This window comes from Ceratotherium simum, chromosome 19, assembly GCF_057802395.1.
Source record: "Ceratotherium simum simum isolate JZ-2026a chromosome 19, ASM5780239v1, whole genome shotgun sequence".
Classification (NCBI taxonomy): Eukaryota; Metazoa; Chordata; class Mammalia; order Perissodactyla; family Rhinocerotidae; genus Ceratotherium; species Ceratotherium simum.
In genome coordinates, this window is record NC_141918.1 from 31,924,177 (window position 1) to 31,948,024 (window position 23,848).

General features: G+C 39.2%; 1 protein-coding gene across 1 annotated transcript in view; it reads right to left on the reverse strand.

Annotated features, from left to right (window-relative positions):
- Positions 1–609: 609 nt before the first annotated feature.
- AK9 (adenylate kinase 9) overlaps positions 610–23,848 on the reverse strand; it is a 117,698-nt gene continuing 94,459 nt past the window's right edge. The window contains exons 29-40 of the mRNA XM_087443988.1: positions 21,259–21,465; positions 20,680–20,898; positions 16,449–16,662; positions 13,088–13,289; positions 11,025–11,171; positions 10,692–10,912; positions 6,603–6,799; positions 5,335–5,504; positions 5,020–5,118; positions 2,608–2,710; positions 1,457–1,571; positions 610–1,055 (exon numbers count right to left, since the gene is read on the reverse strand). Of these exons, the coding sequence (XP_087300114.1) occupies positions 853–1,055; positions 1,457–1,571; positions 2,608–2,710; positions 5,020–5,118; positions 5,335–5,504; positions 6,603–6,799; positions 10,692–10,912; positions 11,025–11,171; positions 13,088–13,289; positions 16,449–16,662; positions 20,680–20,898; positions 21,259–21,465 (2,097 nt within the window). The 3' untranslated portion in view covers positions 610–852. The remainder of the gene's footprint in view (positions 1,056–1,456; positions 1,572–2,607; positions 2,711–5,019; positions 5,119–5,334; positions 5,505–6,602; positions 6,800–10,691; positions 10,913–11,024; positions 11,172–13,087; positions 13,290–16,448; positions 16,663–20,679; positions 20,899–21,258; positions 21,466–23,848) is intronic.

Consider the following 23,848-nt stretch of genomic DNA (forward strand, 5'->3'; position numbering starts at 1 on the left):
CTGGGGGAAAAAAGGGCTAAATCACTCATTTTAGAGGTTAAGAAAAACAAAAGCTCGGAGATCTACCCAAGATTACACAATTAATGATTTTATTTTTTAAAGAGCCAATCTTGCTATTTCACTTTTTAGATGTCTTATACTACTGTTGAAAAGTTAATAATCTTATTTTAAAAATCTAATTCAAATGCAATTTAATGTTTTCCTCTAGCATATACTTCTTGATAACGTCATACGATAAGACTCTAGATTTCCTTCTTCTCAAAACTCCAGGTGATTTCTAACTACAAAATAATGTACAAAGCATGCTTCTTTGAATACTTAAGAAAAAGAAGAGAGGCGGCCATTTAGTTATCTCAAAATCCATTTATTTTGTTGGGAAAACAAAGTGTCTTATGTTCATGAAGTTTACAAACAACTCCTTATGTTAAAAGTGTAACCAATATTTCTCTTTTATTTATATCAATGTTAATTTTGTTTCTTAAAGCTTCCTAACATTTACTGAAAAATCTTCTGTCACAGAGACTGACTTTTCTACTGAAAATATTAAAAAGGAAAATGAACAATAGATATATTAAGTAAAATAAGTTACCTAAATATTCTAAATGGGATTCTAAATAGAATAACTATTTTGTTAAAGCATCAAAGTTCAGGCAAAGAGCAATAAACTTTAATATCATACGAAAACTTATGCTTGCAGATGAGCACTCCTTCCTGGCTGGCAGAGCTTTGAGTCCATTTGAGGTCTGGCAGCCATGGTAACACTCAGGAGGGAAAGGTATATCAGAGAGGGCCAGATTTTCAATCTATTTTCTTCTATCCCTTTCAGATAACTCTCAAGATTCCAGTTGCAAACTATCCATTAACTGGGTCTATATTTTTAAGAGAGAGAAAGGTCTGTAATTTATGATCAAAGTCAATGGCTCTAAACTGGGGTTCCTTGTATTTTCTGGTCATCTTGGCACCCAGGTATGTAATGAGTTCACATCTCTCCATAAACTGCTCCATCTTCTTCTTATACTTTTTTCTTGTATATTCAGAACCTTTGGGATTAAAGGCTGTAGAAAATTTCAAAGAACTGTGAATGTTTTCTGTTAGGTTAGTGAATCATTAAATCACAGAGAAAGAGAACTGTGTGTGTGATTGAGCTGAGAAGATATCCAAATCCCAAATAAGATTTGGGGATTGTTCTATTTTAGATCCAAATTGCCTCTATTCACCTTCATCTATGGTATGGATTATTGGGAGCTGATTATATTACTCATAGTCCCAGCTTTAAAAACTACAAATTCAGTTTTATTATTTTTGTTAAAATATTTGCTACCAACACACACACACACACACACACACACACACACACAGAGCAAGAGGCCAACCCAGCTCAACTATCCTATTTATCACATATATTACAGTTAATGTTAAATTAGTTCTGAGTAGCATATCATTAAAAAAGACATACCTTTTAGGTGAAATGCTATATATAGCAGCGCAGACCTCTTTATACTCAAGAAGGGGAATTTGGGCTTTAAGCACCCTGCTGCATTCATTGCTTTGATTAGAGAAGTTGCGATACCCTGCAGGTAGGGAACAATTTAAATCACGTGTATATTTGAGTTTGGTTTCTTTACTTAACGGCAAATAGATAAAGAGACAATTCTTTGCCTCAAATAGCCTCCTGGGGTTGGGGATGGGATTTATAAGGATGGTTAGATGATCACTTAGCTAATAGGAAACACAAAATACATTTGATTAGGAAAAATGAAAATTACAAATTGGCTAAGTGCCAGCTAGGTGATGGATACATGGGCCTCATTACACAATTCTATTTTTATATGTTTGACATTGTCCATAATAAAAAATTAAAAAAGGAAGATGGGGCCACTGGGCGCTGAGTTGTCTTGGCCCATCTCTGCTTCCATTGCTTGGAATTGGCCAGACTGCCTCCTACTATCAGGACCCTGATAGGCCACCCGACAAGGAATTCCAGAGACCACAGTTATCACTGCAGCCAAGATTCTGGGGCCCTGAGCGGGTAAAGGAGGTGTGAGGCCCTCTTGATGATAATGCGGCCTTTAGGAGACTACTCCTCTCTGGGTGAGCCTCATCATGCCTTTTGATGTTAAACCAGATTGAAGGCTAACCATCTAGGTGAGTTGAAAAAAAACAAAGTGGTTAAGAATTTCTGAGAAAGGTATAAAATTGTGCCCTGGCCATTTATTTTATAGAATTAAAAAAAAAAACTTTTAAAATAGTTGGGCACTGATACATTTTACTACGTTTAAAAAGAGTTATAGTTAGGGAAATAAAATGTGACTTCAACAGATAGTTTCATCTGGATTTGGGGCAAAATACAGGTTTGGTGGTTCAGCTATTGTGGCACTGCGACTCAGTTCTGGTGTGGGTATTTGGGAATTCGCTATGGAAGCAGGGGTTTTTCACATATTTTATTGTCACAACCACCCATAAACAAAATAGGTTAAGAGTGGATGTGCAACATAAAATCAGAAAACTCTGCCTTGAGTTTCATTGTTACCAAAATAAAAATTATTGTTAAAGAAGAGATTGTTGTACTCTTCTCTCATATGATCATAGAAAATGACGTCACTGAACCTGTTCCAGATATCCCGGCAAAGGAAGACTGGTAAGATGTATCGGTTCCTTTAACGGGGGAAGTTTGTATGGAAGCTTCTGATCCCAGTATTTCAGTGGTGACCTAAGAACACCAACTTCATTAGACGGATGCTCAAGAATGTGCTCATGTGTGTACATAGGAATGTACATATACAAGAGACAACTAAAAGATAAAGTTTGCTACCTGTTTTTTCTCCACTGGAGAAAATGATGCAAGTGGGAAGACTGGGCTCCTAGGCACTCATGACCACTTTTGCCTGGGTCCCCTGCCCTGCTCACCTATTCTCAGTTTGCTTATTTTCCACAGCAACTATATAAAACTTTCTTTATTCTCCTCGAACTTATAACTCTCCCAAGTAATCCCCTACACAGGTGCCATGCTATATAAAGAAAAGCCATCAGAACAGAACTTTCAGGGCTGGCCCTGTGGTGTAGTGGTTAAGTTCAGTGTGCTCTGCTTTGGCAGCCCGGGTTCACGGGTTCAGATCCCAGGCGCGGACCTACACCACTCGTCAGCCATGCTGTGGCGGCGACCCACATGAAAAATAGAGGAAGATTGGCACAGATGTTAGCTCAGGGCAAATCTTCCTAAAGAAAAAAGAAGAAGATTGGCAATAGATGTTAGCTCAGGATGAATCTTCTTCAGCAAAAAAAAAAAAAAAAAAAACGAACTTCCTCAACTGCTCATCACAAGCAAAGCCACACACAGGTTCCTCTTTCTGTGGCAGAGCTTACTTCCCATCCAAGATCCATCTCCCCAACACTCTGGACCCCCACTCCATCCTCTCTCCAGGTATCTTACAATAGCACTTTCTCTCTCTCTCTCACCTTTGGCGTTTCCCTCTTTACTGGATCCTTCCCATGCATCTGCATTGAAACATGCCCATACCTCCCCCATTAAAAACAAAAGAAAAACCACCTTCCCTCCTTCCTACATCCCCTCCAGCAACTAATGTCTCTTCTCTTTTTACAGTTAAATTTCTTCAAACAGTGAGCTTCACTGGAGACCACAAACTACTGCACAAATTCCATCTGCAGATGTGATCCACACAGGATTAAAAAAAAAAAATCAGATCAGTCACAAATGTTTAAAAATCGGGAAAATTTAAAAAGAAATTTGGTTTCCAACTTCTTGTGAAAACAGAAATGTCTGGCAGTAGGTGAGTGGTTTCTGCCCCCTTTAGCTGGGGCACGTGTGGTCCTGTTTGCCGCAGGCCCCACCACTTCCTATTCCTTCACACCCAACCTGCTTCCCTCCCCTACTTTACCTTCTTGGCTGCTGTAGGCATCTGTGTTTGTAACCTCTGGACTACAGGCAAGGTCTTAATTTTCTCTTCTCTCATCCACTCCTTGGCACTCTGTAATTGGCTTCCACTTACCTCACCCCACTGAAACCATTCTTGCCAAGATCGCCAATGACCTGTTATAACCTAAATCTTAACACGCTTTTCAGCTCTTGTCTTTGACCTCTAAGTAGCATTTAAACCTTTGGCCACGCCATCCCAGAGATTTTCTCTCTCTTCTTCTCCTCCCCAGAGCCTCCCGCTCCTGGCTTTCCTTTCACTTCTTTGTGGGTTCTTCTTTTTCATTCTCCCTTGCAAGGTCTTCTTCTGACCTTCATGTGTTGGTGTTTCTCAGGCCTTGGTCCTAAGCCCATTGCTTTCCCCACACTACTCTTTATGGGTGAACTCAAACATGCTGTATTATTTGGACAGGATCACTCCAACAGCATTATAACTGGTATGCCTGCTCCAATCCATTACCAACACTCCAGTGATGGTCTCTCTCCAAAGTAAATTTGATTATAACACTCGAAACCAGTCAATGTATTCATACTGCCCTTTGGATCAAGTCCAAATGATTTATGGCGATTTTACTTGACCTTCCACACTCTGGCCCTGTTCACTATCTCCAGCCTCTTGCTCCTTTCCCTCTCCACATCACATCTAGCCATGCTGAATTTCTTGCAGTTCTGTGATTCCCTGGGCCAGGTTCGTTTGTGAGTTCCTCTGCTTGGAACCTGTCCCTCTTTCCCTTCATCTAGGGAATCCCCACTCCTCATTCAGGCCTTACCCCAACAGACAATTCACTCAGACTTTTGGGCTACACTTTCCCAGAACTCCTGGCATTTTCCCATCCTAAATGCCATCACACTGTATTGTCATCAGGTACTTAAAGTCTCTTACCCAGGAGCCTCAGGCTTCAGGACAGAAGGGACCAGTCCTTGTTCACCATCACATATGTATGTATATATGTGTGTATGTGTGTATGCATGTATGTGTGTCTGTATATGTATGTGTGTGTGTCTACACACACACGCACACACACATATATATCCCAGTCTGGTGCAGTGAACATAGAAGGTATTCAATAAATAGTGCATGGTCTCACCGTAAAAATTTCTGGAGTTTTTCTCTGCTCTCACAAATGTATATACGATCACGATATTCTAAAGCATAGCTAATATTACCAGGTACTAGGGCTTCATATCTGAAAGACAAAAAATCCTATTGTATAATTACTATTCAGCACTGTGTAAATAAAAGTCAAAAATATTTTATTTTTCTGTCTATGCAGCTCAGGGAAGAAATAGAACATTTTTCAGTTAAACAATAGTGACCTTTTGACCAAATGTTAAGATTGTTATACGAACACTGATTCTGTGTAGAGATACCACCCTGAGCTTCCATGAGGGCAAGGACTTGCCTTTGCTTCCCGTCCTGATAGGTCACCGGACAGTAGCCCTGGAGCTCAGCACACTTAGGGAATCGGCTCTTCAGCTCTGACAGTGTCAGTCTTTTGGGGATCATGTCGGCCGATGGGAGTGGATGCGGTGCTAATGGAGGCACATATAATTCTGGGTTCTCCAAAAATTTCTGTTAAAAAAGGATTACAGCAAGAAGACCATTTAAAACAGGAATACTATGCCAATCAAAAATCCCCCGAGGCTGTCCCGCTCCTCTCCCTATTTTCAGTAGTGACGTTCTAGCCTTCAAACTGTCTGAGAGCTACCAATAACTCCTTCCCTACCTGGAAGTTTCCTTATAGTAATACTCGCAAGTAATCACATCTAAGGTCTCTTCTAATCTCATCATTCACTCACTCATCCACTCATACAAAAACTATATGTGGAGCTCCCACTATGTGCCAGGCACTGGAGGGTACATAGTCACCTGCTCCCTGCCTTCCTGTCCCACAGTATCATTAACTAGGTGGGTGCTCTTTAGCAGGTGAGTTAACTTCTCCAGCTTCAGTTAACACTCTGTAAAATGGGGGCTGGGGCACACCAGATCTCTAATGTCACTTCCAGTTTTAAAGTTCTGTGATTATCATTTAAATAAGCCGGAAAAAATAAATGTCTCCTTAATAAAGTGACCAAAAATTTTAATTCTTCAGAGGAAAATAAAATGTTCAGAGGCATCTGATTAATTTTCAGAACTACCAACCTTTTTATAGCATTAAATTATGGACATCATAATATCAGAACAGATCTGCATTCTGTTCCATTAAACAGAACTAGGAGATACACAGGGAATACTAGTGATAGAAAAAATTTTAAAGCACAGGAGCTGTAAGTCAGCTCTTGCTTCATTTCTACAGACTTTGACTTCCCTTCTGCACCCTTGGAGCCGAATCCCCTGACTGCTTGCCAGTGGGCTGAGCGCTGACGCCCTGCTCACATCCCTTCCACTGGTGGGGCTCACAGTTGGGTCTCCCTATGTGTTAAAGGGGCCGAGGCCGAGGGCCCATCACTGCCCCTGGACTTCTGCTTTGTGCCAAAATATGTCTTGGGATGCAGTCTCAGGACTGGCCTCTGAGTTGCCTCATTGGTCCTAGAGTCACAGGTTCCAACAAGGGGGCTCCTGGTGCTAGTGCCGGGTGTTCCCAGCTGCGCCCACCCCGTCCTATTTGATGAATTCTGAGACAGGAATTTTCTTTCCCTGGTAAATATTTGGAGTTAGGAACAAACTTACATTTAGTTTTTCCTGAGAACTCATTTTATAATAGTGCCCTCTGAACTCTGCTGCAAATTCCAAGGACTCAGTTACAGAGCAATCAACTAATTCATAGGATTCTGCCAGGCTGACAGGGCAGAACTGTCTGAATTCACCCAGGCGAGAAATCAGTTCTTGAGGTGTGATGCACAGCTTGTCAATGCAGGCAGCTTTTCCTATGATTAACAGATGAACTCTTATTATATATATTTTTTTTCATAGGAAACACAATAATTTTTTTAAATTAAAATAATTTCAATTACACCAGCACTATATAAATGCATACACATTGTAAAATTCCAAACACAATAGAGTAAAAAGTAAAAGTTTCTCTTCACACCTGTTTTCTCAACTCAACACCCCTCCTGAGAGGTAATCACTGTTGCATTTGTATCCTTTTCAGACGTTTTCTATACATTTGCATATACACATGTATGTTGTTTTGCATATAGGATGCGTATGCCACTATACTGTAAACATTAATCTGCAACTTGCTTTTATCAGTTAGTTATGGTCTTTGACATCTTTCCGTGTCAGTTTATATGATTTAACTAACTCTTTTTAATTGATGCATAGTATTACACTGTATAAATATACATATAGTTTACTTAACCATTTATCTGTTAATGAATGTTTTGGTTGTTTTTAACTCTTAGCTATTATAAACCATATATATACACACACACACACACACATATATATATGTATATATACATACCCACTCACACACACACATATAAATTTGCTACACATTTTAAAATTTTCTATGGGCTAGATTTCTATAAGTGAAAATAGTTTGTTGACATGATGGTACTGATACAAACCTCCCCCTGTGCCCAGATAGCACCGAAGAGAAGGGAAGAAACATTTATCCAAAAGTGACTAGTTTTACCGTAGAGAGTCCATTTTAAAAAGAAAGAGCCCAAGATCCTTCAGTGGACAAGTTTAAGAGTTTCCCCCCCAATAACCCACTGGAATGCGGACTCCAAAGCAATAAAAGATGATATAGAAAATAGAATTATACTTTTTAAATATCTTTTATATATATATATATATATATATATATATATATATATATAATGAGTAAATTTTGATCCCAATGTATTTTGTTAATGGTCTCATTCACCAGTGAAAAGTTTTACCTTTTGTTTTATTATTATGCCTAGGAACGTCTTAAATTAACTATAAAATCATGAAGCATAAATCATAGTTTGGTTCTCTTATGTGACAGGGTAAACATATAAAATTTATCCTTAGGATTGGGGTGATGTGTCTATAAGCCAAAGAATGCAGAGGATTGCTGGCAACACTGGAAGCCAAGTAAAAAGCATGAAACAGATTCTCTCCTAGAGCCTTCAGAGAGAGTAGGGCCCTGCCAACACCTTGGTTTTGAGCTTCTAGCCTCCAGAATTGTGAGAGAACAAATATCTGTTGTTTAAGCCACCTGCTTTGTGGTACTTGGTTACAGCAGCCTCGGGAAGCTAAATAGTTACAAAAAACTGTGATTTCTGTCTTGTTGGCACTCTTTCTTGCCCTTTTCAACTTGTTCAGTTGATAAAGCAAGCTGCCATTTTGGAAAGGTCCACATGGCAAGGAACTGAAAGTGGCCTCTGGCCAACAGCCAGAAAGGAACTGAGGCTCTCAGTCCAACAACCCTTAAGGAATAAAATCTTGTCAACCCCACATAAGTGAGTGTGGTAGTGGATACTTTCCCAGTTGGGCCTTCAGATGAGACCATAATCCTGGCCAACACCTTGATTGTAACCTTGTGAGAGACCCTGAAGTAGAGGACTCAGTTAAACTGTGCCTGGATTCCTGACCCATAGAAACCGGGTGTGTGTGTGTGTTGTTTTAAGCTGCTAAGTTTTGGAATAATTTGTTATGCAGCAATAGATAAACTAATACACTATTCCATCTGTTGTTTATGACACAGATGAAAAGGCTAAGGAGCCCTAATATTCCTTTCCTACAAATAATATTACATTACTATAATATTGCAGAGGTAAAATATTATTATTCTAAAGTATTATAATGTACAGCACTATGATATAATAACATATAGTGTTATTAAAGTATATAGTAGTATATAGTGCTATAATATTATACCATATGGTACTATAGTATTATAATCCTAGAATGCTCTTTACTTCAGATGTGCTGAACCTCATCAATCCTGACAGGTTTAGTGACAGGGTAATTTAGAATCAGGTTACTTCAAGTCTTAAAAGATACTCATATATCTCTTTTTCTGATTCTTGGAATGTTCTTGATGACATCTGGCAATGTCTACATGTCCCATTCTGCACTGTGGGAGAACAGGAATCTCTTTAATCTTCTAGCCTGACCTTGCTCCACCTCATTAGTAGGAGTAAAACTTGGCCCTCTGATAGGGGAGGATCATTTAAATAGCATATAAAGGAAATGAAGAAAAAAAAAACCAAATATGAACAATCAGGTACAGGCTAGACTATCAGGTGGAAGTCGAAGCAGAAGAGCAAGAGGGCAGACTTCAATTAGATTAAACTATTCAAGGCAGAGGTGAGTATACATGGAATAATGTAGTGGATGCTGAGGTGCCTCATCTAGACCCCTCTTCAGGGCTGACGCAACCATCCCCCAGTTTCTGGGAACACTGGCGCTGATGGCTCACAGCAGCACTGGGAATTGCCCCTCTGTCACAGGTTATACCCGCTCCCAGAGTGACCTGTGGTCAATGATAGGCCAATGGAGGGATATAGAGCCTGGCCCCTCTCTCCAACTGGGGAAATTTTGAAGGTCCATCCTAGCTCCACTGCTTCCCTCTAGGATCTGCTGAGGCTTCTGTTTCCACCACACTGCAGGTTAGTTTCTCCCTCTGCCCAGTTTTACCATCCTCACTTCCCCACAGGTGTATCTCCTGATTAGGGTTGCCAGATAAAATACCGGATGCCCAGTTAAGTTTGAATTCCAGAAAAACAATGAATAAGTTTTTAGTATAAGTATGTCCCATGCAATATTTGGGATATACTTATCCCAATAAGTCAGGCAATGCTACTCTTGAGAGTACTTCCTGATAAAGCTTCTGCACACAACTTTTCATCTTAAGACTGTTTCCAGGGAACTCAATCTAAGGCAGGGAGGGTGAAATAGGGTAACAGAAAGACAGAGGAGGCACAAGTTTTGCTTTTAAAGTCTGCTGTGGACTGTTTTACTAGTGTGATGCTATCCAAAACCTATTGGAAGTAGTGTTCTAAAAACTCAATTCTCTCTTTCCTTGCACTCTTATCTTCATGCTTTGTAACCCTCAGGTGAAAACAAATTCCCAATCTGCAGACAAACACGAACCAGAAATACCGGTTATGCCCAAATAATGAAGCAAATCAAGATTCCATGATGCGATTATCATCACGACCCTCACTGCATTTTTCCTTGTACAAGATTCTCTTTGTCACTTTGCTCTCTCATACCTCATTACATCTTCTCTGTAGTTTCCAAAGTTAAACAAAGTCATTAAACAGATGTCTGTGAGACTCCTACAGATAAATTTTTTAGAGTTATCACTCTTTTTAGAGATCTCAGCTGTAGATAAGTTTGTGTATTTTTGGAAAAAACATTTTCTTTCATGGATTCCAAATATAGATTAAAAGACATTTTATGCTCAAGTTTAATTTTTTTATAGACTCAACATTTCTATAATACCATAATGAATGTAAATAGTAAACATAACTTTAATTCTAGATTCCTAAACAAAATTTTGCCAAGTGGCACTCCACAGACCATTGCTGTCATACAACTACCATTCTTGAAACTAGCTGGACCAAACACTATAAATTCGTCTAGTGAGAGACCATGTACTATTTTTATGTGCTAGGTTCACACAGGCATTCAATAAATGATAGCTTGAGTAGCGGCAGTCATTTATTAGAACCAATATATATGCCCACAATAATTGGATAGTACTATCCATTTAAAATACTGATTATGATTGTGGGAACAAATGTTCAAATTGAATGAATTATGATAACAAGTCAGGCATGTGTAGACGTTAAATTCATATTATTCTATTTTAACAGTTAAATGTTTTCTTACCTGTTTTTATTCTTTCCAGATATATCTGCATATATTTATTCACCATTTGAACTTTCTTAATGACTTCATTCCATACCCACCATTTGCTGTGAAATCCATCAATCACATACCAGTTCTGATGTTGTTCTTGATAATATTTCCTAATCTCATAAATATTTTTGCGGTACTTTGAGTTCTTGACAGCTATAATCTGTATGCTATTGTGCAACGGATAAGGCAAACTAATAGAAGAACAGAGAAGGAATAGAAGAAGCTGTTAAAAAGATACTTTTTTTTTTTTTTTCTGGATGATTAAAGTTCATTCCTTTATCGTTGTTTTCTCACATGCATTACCTTTGTTCCTTTTTTTTTTCCAGGAGTAATCTTCTGAAAATCTCCTTGGAAGGCACATCCAACTCAAAAATGACCATGGGAATGATTGTCCTAGCTTCCAAGAGACTCATCTGATATTTAGTTACAGGGTATCCATCAATGACAACACTAACAAGGAGACACGTGAAAATAAAGATTCCATATTTCTTTTCTCTCATACCTTCCTTTCTGTCTACCCAAACCAGTCTATCTCTTTAGGAGTAGCCCCATGCTTTCCTTATGTAACTTGATTTATCTTCTTTGTGCTTTTCCCTCTTTATTTCTATATTTTTAACCACAGTCAGCCCCAGAACCAGGAGGACGGCAGCATACATACAGACACAACTCCGAATTCATACACTTAGCATCATAGAGCTAGGTTTTGGCAGAATCTGAGAGATAACACACATAGTAACTTGAATATTGTGTTATTCAATTGATGCTATTATTCTAAGCACGAAACAGGGGAAAGAGTATAGGTTTCAGAGGCAGACAGACTTCGATTTGAAACCTGGTTTGAGAGCCTCACTTTTCAGTAAAATAGGGGAAATGATATTTAACACTTAAAGTTGTCTTAAATATTGTAGATCAGGTATGTAAAGCAGCTAGAACAGGGCCTGGCACAATAAATAGTATCTTAGTAAGAGATTAAGAAAATAAGGGAAAAATTGTGTTCTAGCTTGCTTTTGTAGTCAAGTTCTGTGAGGAGGCTGGGGTGTGGAAGGGGAGATGGGGAGTTGGTCAGAGGAGCCCTCTGATATCTGGGAGAGAATCATTCCCTCAGCACCCATCATGTCTTTGAGCAGATATGATGGAGAATTTTAGTCCAACAGTCTGAGATAATGAGAGTGTTACTATCAAACTGAGAGGAGAAATAAAGGCTGTCCACAAATTCTGGGAGGAATGGCCCCAAAGACAAGAAACTCACTCTGGAGTTTCTTGGAGAAAGTCACAGGATGCCCTCCCTCAATGCTCTCCAGCCAAGTCTCAAGGCATTAATTACTTCTAAGTTCCGTGGCAGAGAGGATTGGAAGTTAACGTAGCCAGAGAAGCCTAATAAGGAATGTATGGGGGTGTCATTTTTTTTTTTTTTTTTTAATGGAGAGTAGCTCAATTTCTTTGTTCTGTGAAGGGTGACTTGAGTGGCCCTCAGGATCAGGGAAATTCAGGCTGAATGGGCAGTTACTGTTCTGGTATTAAGTTGAAATAAAACCTTTGTAACTCAACCAAGGCTGCCCTCACTGAGATCCCTTGTATGCAAAGCTGAACGCCGGCGGGTGGAGGTAACTCAATTTGCATAAGTCCCACGGCCTTCTCTGGGGAAAAAACGTGACACCCCAGAATCTGCTCCCCCATAACTGAAGTTAGGAGAACTGTCCAAGGACTTGATTAAAGACCAGTGGCAAGGAAGGGTAAGGAGGCTCCAAATATAAAACAATCTTGAGTAAATCAGGGGGATGCTAGGTCGGTAACTTCGGCTCAACAACAGGGCCTGAGGTTTCACCAGCTTTACTACTGGGTGTGACCAGTGGCTGTGCCGGGGAGCAACGGTTGAGCAGAGGAGTGTTAACTGAAGGGACATCTCAAGCACGGGGCTCTCCAGTCCAAACGTGGCATCAGGGAGGGACTGCTACCTGTGCAGAGAGCTGGGCCAGCGAGAGACCATCTCCACTGGACCAGTACCATTTCCGGGCCAGGGCAGAGCCACTCCTTCATCACCCCACGGGGCAGTGAGAAGCTCTGCTGGGCTCTGGAAGTCACGCCGGCCTCCTTTGTGGACTGTGTAAACCTGGAGACTTTTAGACAACTCAGGGGTTGCTGCAGGGAGGGAAGTGGCCTGCGGGCTATTCTGGCATGTGAGTGTTCAAGTCAAGTTTTAGCTTGACAGAAAATTAAAATATGTAACAATATAGGTGCCCAAAGTTTGAGAAGCAGATCACACCCTTTACAAGAGCTTTACACCCTGATTAAGGTAAGTGTTTTAAATGCCAGTGAGTAATTTCTTGAAAGATTTAACTCCCTCCCCACCCTCTGCCCCCACTTACCCTGCAGTATTACATACACTTCCCATCAGAGATATTTCTAAGGCTTGAATAGCCAGTTCATCAGGTGCTGTCATTCCTTTATGAAGATGCCAATTTAACATCAGTGCCAGCTCTGTGTTTGGTTGATTGTTTAATATATAACGCAAAGCTTCTCCTATTGACAAACGCTTTAAGCCATATTCACTTGAAATTTTTTGGGCAACTGAAAAACATTAAAACTTCAAACTTAATCCATTTCGCAAATTCATCAGTCAACCTTAGCTTCAGATTCTGGTTAACTGACATCAACAGCAAGCTAATCTTCACACTTCTCAAAGAAATTTTGAAAATTAAAATTGCTACATCTTACTGAATGAATACTGTCAAAGGTCAGTCATTAGTACTTCACGTGTGTGGCTGATGGATCAGTTAAAGAGCCATCTCTGTGGGTGTTTTTTTTGTGTGTGAGGAAGATCAGCCCTGTGCTAACATCTGCCAATCCTCCTCTTTTTTTGCTGAGGAAGACTGGCCCTAGGCTAACATCCGTGCCCATTTTCCTCCACTTTACGTGGGACGCCGCCACAGCATGGCTTGCCAAGCGGTGTGTCGGTGCGTGCCCGTGATTGGAACTGGCGAACCCTGGGCCGCTGCAGTGGAGCGCGCTCACTTAACCGCTTGCGCCACCGGGCCAGCCCATCTGTGGGTGTTTTTTTAATAACCAAACCAACATTTAAGTGTTTTCTTCCTTCTACACGAGGCAGTAAAATTTTTGAGAGCTTCACAAGGCATCCTATGTTTACTATTAATATTTGATATTATGTCCAAAATAACAATCTAACGCTTCTGTATTGCTGCATTGTACCATTTCCCTGTCTATCCATTTGTGGACTCCAAGCTGCAATCAGGATAGCATACCTTCTACGGTTACGTCTCAGTTAATCCTCTGGGAAATAATTTTAAAAATTATAATGGTATACCTGACATTTTAATAGTAACTTACAGCTTGTGAGGCAATGTTTCTTCTGTGACCTTCTTTGATACTTCAACCATTCCATCAGTTGGGTAGAATGGATACTGAAATTCCAATTTTATAGATGAGAGAACTGAAGCCCACTAAAATGGAATGATTTGTCCAAGGTCACATAGATGTTGCCATTGTTTGAAAGAGTACTCAACTTGGCCTCTGCTTCTCCTAAATGAGACCATAGGCAATGATTTCCAGTAACTATTAAATGTGGGCGTGCTCTGTCGTGGTCTATGTACCCTGCATCATCCCTGTCTGCAGACGGCAGTGTGTAGGGGACACTGTGAGAGAGCCCACCCCATCTCACGGGGGATGCAGATTAACTGACCAGGGTTAGGGCCGCCCAAAAGGGATGCCCCTATGAAAGCCTCAGGGCCCTTAATCTCAGCTTTGCCACAAATGCTGGAATCAGACCTATTTTTTTAATGTTCTAAAAATAATAAAGCTTTTACAGTTTGACATCTTGTTAAAAATTTATCTGTATTTCAACGAAAAAATGAGAAATCAGATTGCCTTGTCTACATTTTCACCTTTTGCTCTGGTCGTGGGATCTTATTTTGAATGTTAATGTTCTGCTTTCTTTGGGAAATATCATTATGAACTTTGTGAACATTTAGAATACGACTTTTAAAGGCCCTTTTACCATGTTAAGAAGTTTAAACGGGCGAAACAAAATTTTCGTCTAAAGAGCTGGAACACAAAACTCCCCTTTATTATTCCTGGTGAGAAATTAATCTTTGACCTCATCTCTCCCCTTCATTCTCTACTCAGTCAGTCATTAATTCCTATTGTTTTCCTTTTAAATATCTCCTGTATCTGCCCTTTCCATTCCATTCTCATTGTGACCAGCCACTGTTCATGTTGTTATTATGCCATCTTGAAATATTACACCAAACTACCGTTGGACTATTTGCTTTAAAAAAAAAAACAAAACCCAAAAACAGAGTCCAAAGTTATACAAAATTCAAACACTACAGGAATACAGTTTACCAAATGCCTTTTTCAGCAATGATTTAAGATCATTGATTTTCACTCTTCAAACTATTAATACAGTATATTTAAAAAATCTTTTAATATAATTTTTATGTTAATATAATCTTAATATACTGTTATATGACTATATTTATAAGTAATATTAGTTTGTAATTTCTTTTCTGTGTTATCTTTGTTATGTCTTGATATCAGGATTATGGTGATTTAAAAATGACTTTATATTCTTTATACCTTTTTGATTGTATGGACCATATTTCTTTTCTTTTCTTTCTTTTTTTTTGTGAGGAAGATCAGCCCTGTGCTAACATCTGCCAATCCTACTCTTTTTTTTTTGCTGAGGAAGACTGGCCCTGGGCTAACATCTGTGCCCATCTTCCTCCACTTTATATGGGAAGCCGCCACAGCATGGCTTGCCAAGTGGTGCGTTGGTGCGTGTCCGGGATCCAAACTGGTGAACCCCGGGCCACCACAGTGGAGCACGCGCACTTAACTGCTTGTGCCACCGGGCCGGCCCCTGGACCATATTTCTTACTAAAAAAGAAACTGAAAATAAATTGGGAAGCTTACTGTCTTTTCCCTTGCTCTGGAAAAGCTTATAAAAACTGATGGAATAAATGAAAAGCAATAAGGAAAGTTAATTTATTGAGTATATGAGGAAGTCATTTTGGTTTAAAACTGATTTGGCCTGATCTTGTTTTTCCAGAATGTCCTGACATGGCCTGTCAAGCATGCATCGTACATCTGCTTTAAACATTTACAATATCCCAAAGCAAAGAATGCTGCCTTTAAAGATAGAGATGAATGCCTCTCCCCGTATCAGCATTTCTTTAAAGATAAGCATTCCTTCCCAGGAACCAAGATCAGACTGACCTGCTGTATGTAGCAAAACATCTTGTGACTGTAGTAAAAAGAAAAAAAAGTATTCCTGTCATATTTGATATATGTTCCTTGTTCCAAAACAGTATATAATCATGCTATGCACCTTGCTTCTCCGGAGTGCCTCCTTCCCAGGTGGAGGTGGCTCTCCTGGGCTATAGTCCTCAGAATTGGCTCATATATTAAACTCACTTTGATTTTGATCTATAGATTGATTATTGGTTATTTGTGTCAACAAAACACAGGAAACATCTCTTGAGTTTTTAATTCTTTGAAAGTTTGATATAATTTTCCTCTGAAACAGTTTGATCCTGGGCTCTTTTGGAATGGGACTACATTTTTGAATGCCTTCTCTTCAATGGTTATTGGCCTATTTAGGTTTTCTTCTCTTTTTGAGTCAATTTTGATAGCTGGTTTCCTGGAGAAGTGACACTAATTTTCAGGGGATTCTTTTATGCTTAAGGATAACAAAGGCAAACACACCCTTACCTGTAGTTTTCCCAGATTTTGGAGGCCCCACAATTGCAATCCTAATGGGCACAGTAGGCTTAGGTTTGGGTTGGCGGATATATTTGATTGGGTTCTTCATAAATTTTTCTTTAGTTTCCTTACTAGATAAAAAATAAATATACTGACGATGGATTACAGGATAAACTGGATTCTCTGAATTTTCAATTGGCTTGATTGTCTCTCCTTCACTTAGCTGCAATATACACACAATTGAATTCCTAAGTTAGCTTTAATTTCTACAGCATTTCCCCCAAATAAATTTGAAAAAAAAACAATTTTTAAAATAATAAAATCTTTATCATAGAATGAGAAACTAATTATAATTAAAGATTAATATTAAAAAACTGTGTAAAAAGAACAAATTATTTTATATCCACATGCAATTAATGTAATCTTTCTTAAGGTTTATGACAGTTCATGCTTTCAGTTTATGTCAATTACAGTAGTGCCCCCTTATCCACGATTTCACTTTCTGTGGTTTCAATTACCTGTGGTCAATAGCAGTCCAAAAATATTACATGGAATATTCCAGAAATAAACAATTCAGAGGTTTATTTTTATTTTTAATTGTTTTTTTTTTGGTGAGAAAGATTGGCCCTGAGCTAACATCTGTTGCCAATCCTCCTCTTTTTGCTTGAGGAAGATTGGCCCTGGGCTAACATCTGTGCCAATCTTCCTCTATTTTGTATGTGGGATGCCGCCACAGCATGGCTTGATGAGTGGCACGTAGGTCTGCGCCTGGGTGCCGAACCTGTGAACCCTGGGCTGCTGAAGCGGAGCATGTGAACTCAACCACTACGCCACCAGGCCAGGCCCAATTCATGTTTAAATTCTGCACCATTTGAGTAGCATGATGAAATATTTTGCTGTCCTGCTGTGTCCCACCAAGGATGTGAATCATCTCTTTGTCCAGGGTATCCATTCTGTATATGCTACCTGCCCATTAGTCACTTAGTAGTCTTAGTAACCAGATTGACTGTTGTGGTATGCAGTGCTTGTGTTCAGTAACCCTTATTTTACTCAATAACGGCCCCAAAGCACAAGAGTAGTGATGCTGGCAATTTGGATATGCCAAATAGAAGTTATTGCTATTAATCTCCTACTGTGCCTAATTTATACATTAAACTTCATCAGAGGTATGTATGTATAGGAAAGAACATAGTATATATAGGGCTCAGTACTATCTGAGGTTTCAGGCATCCACTGGGGGTCTTGAAACATGTCCCTCATGGAAAAGGGGGGACTACTGTATAGTTCTTCTTCCTTTATAACATCTTTAGCGTATACTGAATGTTTCTGCCAAGGAGTATAAAGTTGTTTGGGTATATTCATTGGCCAATTTATCCTCACAACCAGGTCCATTCTTAAGGAGGTGTCATAGATGGAAATGTGTCCCCCAAAATTCATAGGTTGAAGCCCCAACCCCCAAAGTGGATTTAGGGCCCTTAAGGAGGTAAAGTTAAATGAGGTCATAATCCAACAGGACTGGTGTCCTTATAAGAAGAGGAGGAGACACCGGGAATGCATGAGCACAGGAAGGGCCATGTGAGGACACAGTGAGAAGTGGTCGTCTGCAAGCCAGGAAGAGAGAAAACTGTCCCTGCTGGCATCTTGATCTCAGACTTCAAGCCTCCAGAACTGTGAGAAAATAAATTCGTGTTGTTTAAGCCACCCGGCCTGTGGTATTCTGTTATGGCAGCCTGAGCTGACTAACACAGGTGGGGTCCTGGGTTATCTTTAGGGGTATATTGGTAGGACAAATCCCACTGGCTTCTCTTCCACATTTTTTTTTTTCTTTTCTTTTCTTTTTTTTTTTTTGGTGAGGAAGATTGGCTCTAAGCTAACACCTGTTGCCAATCTTCCTCTTTTTGCTTGAGGCAGAGTGGCCCTGAGCTAACATCTGTGCCTATCTTTCTCTATTTTGTATGTGGGTTGCCACTACTACATAGCTTGATGAATCAGTATAGGTCTGCATCTGGGATCTGAACCTGTGAATCCCATGCCAGAGAAGCAGAATGTGTTGAACTTAACCACTGTGCCACTGGGCTGGCCCCTCGTCCACATTTTTACACAGGTGAAATCCCACTCACATAAACATCAAGAGCAGCCACAAAAGGGAAAAATACACCTAAAAAGCAGCCTAACATGTAGGTATGGGATGGAGTGGGAGGAGTGGTCCCACATCTTTGCATTGGTGATGATGAGAACTGGGAAATTAATTGATGCTAGGTTTGAATATCTGTTTTACAGCATCAGACGGCCAAGCACCAGCCGTCCCTGGTTTTGACAAGTAGGTGTGAAACAGTAAGGTAATATTTCTCCTCCCCCAGAGCTACACCCGGACAGTTGTCACAGGTCAACGGTATTGTCAACATCATCATTCTTGGGCTGGAGTGACGTTCATGGCTGGGAGTAAATGCTAGGGATAAAGAGAAACTTAGGGATGGGGGGCAATGTCTACTCTAGGTCTTATAATTGGTAATAAAAGAAAAGCTGCAAGTTTAATGATTCCATTTCAAATTCCCAAGTTAAGTGTGAATTTCTTCAGTAGTTTCTGCTGTTGCCCAAAATATCCAGCACGTATCCTTTCTCTTCCGTGGGTCGGAATATTCATGGTGCTATCAAATCAGAAATATCAAACTGTCAGGCACCCAGAAAGATTCCCAACAGCTCTGAAAAATGATTATTTATTTGCTTAAATCCTTCCTAAGACTATGCACTTATTTCTCGACAAGGCATTTTTGTGCAATCCTAATTATCTTTGGACATGGGCCCTTTTTTCTCCCTAAACATGGTTTGACTTTGCCTGCTTCTTCTTTTCCCTTGCCCATCTCAGAGACGTTAGGGCAAGACTATATTGCAAAGGTTTTCCAGGTGATTCTAATACGTGCTTAACTCCAATTCTCTACGGAGGGAACTGTCATAGTGTTTCTATATTTCAGCATGATATTTGTAAAGCTTCCTCTTGACATCCTTATGGTTAAGATAAAGAAGATCGCACAATTAAATAGAATTGAAACTGATTGTATCAATATCAACCAAGAAGAGGGTTTCAAGTAACACGCACATGGCTCCATTTTGGATCCTGTCCTCCAAAATACTTTTTATCATTGACCGGTAATAGTACTACATGTTAAGAACAACAATAACTTACATTGATTGAGCACTTACAAAAACCAAGCACTGTTGCAAGCACTTAACAATAATTAACTCATTTAATCATTGCAATAATATTGTAAGGTAGGGTCTATTCTTATTCCCATTGTGCAAACGGGAATGGCTCAGAAAGGGTAAGTAATTTGTCTAAGGTCACTCAGCCAGTAAGTGGTGGTTTTGAACTCAGTCTGGCTCTGGAGGCCATGGTTTTCTCCACTGTGCTATATCATTGATGGAAATAAGACGGTACACCAGTCGAGTGAGCAGGTCATTATTACATGACATTCTTTTATTGTCTTTAGAGCACTTAATACTATGTGACAGGAACCTATGTGTTTGTTTACCTATTTATTGCCTATCCCTCTTCCCCAACCCAACTAGAATATAAGGTCCAGACAAAAGGAACTTTGTCTGTTTTGTTCACTGCTATATTCCCATGGACTAGAACAGTGGCTGGCATGTTCTTGGTTAAGATTTGTTGAAAACCATCCCATGTTTGAAGTTACTGAATTCCAATAAGATTAAATCTGTTTGTCCACACTGCATAAAAATACAGTACTTAGAAATATGTGTGTTATGAACATTAATGGCACATTTCGTATGGTGTCTCACACTTTCCAGAGGACTTTATACTCTTGCATTGGATCACCATGGCCTGGTGGCATTATTCTTCCATCTTAAAGGTGAAGAAACAGAATCAAAGAGTTTAAGTGACTTGTCTAAAATTAGATACCAAATGAGCCCCAGAGCTCAGCTCTCTAGATGTCTAGTTTGAAAGCATTTCCACTATCATCTTCTTCTCCTACAAAGTTAAAACCAAGTTGGAATTGGGTTACTGCTACAGAAACAGATGAAAGAAATTAAACCCTTCAACTACTTTTCCCACTTCAGAAAGGCAAAAAACCCCATATATACTTATAGCTAGTTATGAATATTGTACAATGTTTACAATTTTTGAAATTATCCACTCTCTTCTTCTTAGATATACTTCAAAAAAAAATAAAAAAGAAAGAAAGAAAAGAAAGAACCTTTCAGATGCATTTGCTGACATTACCTTTACGGGGTCCCAGTAGCCGAACGTGCTTATGTGCTTATAAGTAAGGTTGAGCATCTTCTGGGCAAGGCTTGATCCTATTGGATAACATTTCTCAAAAATGCTTGCTCGATTCTCCACCAGTGGTTTCAGTTTCATGTTCAACATATATTGTACAATGTGGATTTTCCGAGCTCCATTAATGAGAATTACCGGTATCAAAAACTTCTCAAATTCATCCTGATGAGAAAAATCATAATACCAAATATCTTTAGTGGGAAGAAGGCTGGTAGTCTTCAGTCACAGCACATAGACATTGCTGGTGACTGACTACTTCAGTCTAGAGAACAAATATTTTCCATCTTCCAAGTGGCTGCGTGTTGGTAGCTAAAAGCTTTGATCCAATGTGGCTTCCAAGTTGCCCTTGGTTTATCAACTTGTTTTCATAATTGTAAATGGTGCTGACTAAAGGGAATGTAGCCCTAACATATGCATGTCTTTTGAAAAGTTAAAAAGAAACCAAGGCATAAACCAAATTGCTTTTGTTTCATTCTCAAATGTTACTTTTTGAATTATGAAAGATGAAGGAAAAGTAATAACCTGTATTGCCTGTAAATTAGTCACATCTGCTTCAAATTTTTCTCCCAGTTCACCTTTCAGCCGTTCAAGTGCATCAGTTTCCTGTTCTTCATCTTCCTCACTCATCACTTCCTCGTCTTTTGGAAACTCATCTTCGAGGATGTTGTCAATATCATCTTCCTCTTCTTCAGCCTCTTCCTCACTAAATTCTTCATCTTCTCTACCGATCTAAGGAAGAAAATACTCCCTTTTACTATACATATAAAATATGTAACAAATGACACTGCTAACTAATCATCCGGAGTATTTCGTAATAACTGGATATTGGTTGGTATGGCATCGCAACATTTATCTAGTAATGTAGTAAAATTTTAAATATTTGGCATCCAGATATTTAATACCTTAAGGACCCTGACACTACAGTGATTCCATAAATAAATACATAGACAAGATATTAAATGCTATTTATGTCTCTGGTGTCAGAATGTTACATGTTTTTGATGGTTTTCAGTAACAATATTTAATGTAACCCAAAGAGTATAAAGCACTCACTAGCTGTGTTAGCTTGGGCAAGATCAGTTTCCTCATCTGTAAAATAGAAATAATAAAAGTACCTACCTCACAAGGTTGTTGGGAGCATTAAACATGTTAATACACGCAAAGCCCTTAAAAAAGTGTCTGGCACATGGTGAGCATACAAATGACAGCTATTATTGCTATTATTATGCCATTACAGCTATTATTGTCACTTTGTATAAGGCACTGTACTAATAGGATGCCCTTAAGGAGGTTACAGCCTATCTGAGGAAACAAGAATATACACAAATGATTATTAAAGACCATGACAGGATATTGACACTAAGTGGAGTTGTATAGACTTTAATATTTATCCTCCTGCACCGCCTCCACACTCCTCTCCCTGAAGTATTCCATGTCTCAATTGGAGCACTGCCTTCCAGTTGGAAACCTGGAAGTATCCTGACTCCTCGCTCTCCATTATTGCACAGCCAGTTTCCAAGGACTATAATGCTAAATAACGCTTTAAACTCCCTCCTTTCCACTCCACTTCACTGTTTGCCCTCCTATTATCTCTTGCCTGCAATCTTCTGATTAGCTTGCTAGTTCCTAATCTTTCTAACTAATTAGACCCTGGTTCCTTTAAAAGGTGCCTGGAGCTGGGATTCGGCCTTGCAGGTACAGAGAGGATGATGAGAGATAAGGGTCCATTCCTGCTCTGTGTCCAGGCTCCTCTCTCTCCAAAAGGAGCTTGGCTATAGGACAGTGTTTCTCAATTCTGGTTCTTTTTCATTTGAATTTTGAAACCATTTGGTCCTCTTACTACTTTTGCCTTTTCCTTATATTTTGACAATTTCTTAACCTGAGATTTGATTTTCAAAGGATCATTGGCAGTAATGTGGGATGATTCCACATGACAAGCTGGGGACATCTTAGTTCCAGAGGAACGTGTGCTCACCTCTCTGGCTCTACTTAATAGCTCTTCCAACTTGTTTGTTTGTTAATTAAAAAAATTAAACTATATAAATTTAAAAAGAAATTCACTTTTGCTGTAAAGACCAAATTATATGGCACTATATAAGGTAAAAAAAAGTCTCCCTTCACACTCCCATCTCTATTTCCACCCTCCTACCTGGAAATAATTTTGGTTAACAAATTGGTTAGGATCCTTTCAGATGTTTATACACACACACATAAAATTATATTTTATTTTAAACATCAATGAGATCGTTCCATTTTCTACAACTTGCTTTAAAAAAAATAATTAAGCAATATACTTAAATTTCTTTCCATCCCAGAACATACATCTCATTATTTTTATTTAGTCATTCTTGCATTTTAAAGATATGTGGTTTTTTGTTGTTGTTGTCGTTGTTCTATAGAAATCAGTTTAGGAAGTAACAAAATAAACAGTAAAAGGTTGCTACTGTTAAAATAAAAAATAAATGGAGACCAGCCTTGAAAATTCCCTGAGCAGACAAAACCAGCCTAGTCATATAAACAAAGCTTAATTTAGCTTATTTTGCAAAACTAAGCTGACCTGGGTCACTTCTTGCTTATGCTTCTGGAAAACAGAAGCAAAACTTGAACTATTTCCCAGAATTGATATGAGGTAACCACTGACCAATTCCCTACCATTTAAGAAAATTCTAATATCATAACTGATCACCATGAAGAATAAGCAGTCATTGTTGTCTCACTGTATAAGCTGCCTTATAACAATGTACCCCTGAGCCTCCTTCCATGTTTTGTTTGCGTGCTCCCGGTTTGCAAACTGTCTTTTTGGTGTGTGCGCAATAAACTCTTACTAATTACTCCTTTGGTGACTCATTGGTTTCACTTATGTTATTTCTGAACTGTGGACACCACTTTTGACCCTTGCGATATTTGGTTTCTCTTTCCTGCGAATGATAATGAGGAATCTAGCTCACTTACATACTCCTCTGTCCTTTCTCTTCTGCCTATTCCCCAGTTGTAGTCATATTTTTAATTCTTAATTCTGCACTGGGTGCCTATAACTTTAAATACTGTCTCCAAATCTCCACTGAGTTGTCATTTTTAGATGTATGTTTTGATTCCCCACAACTCAAGAGGA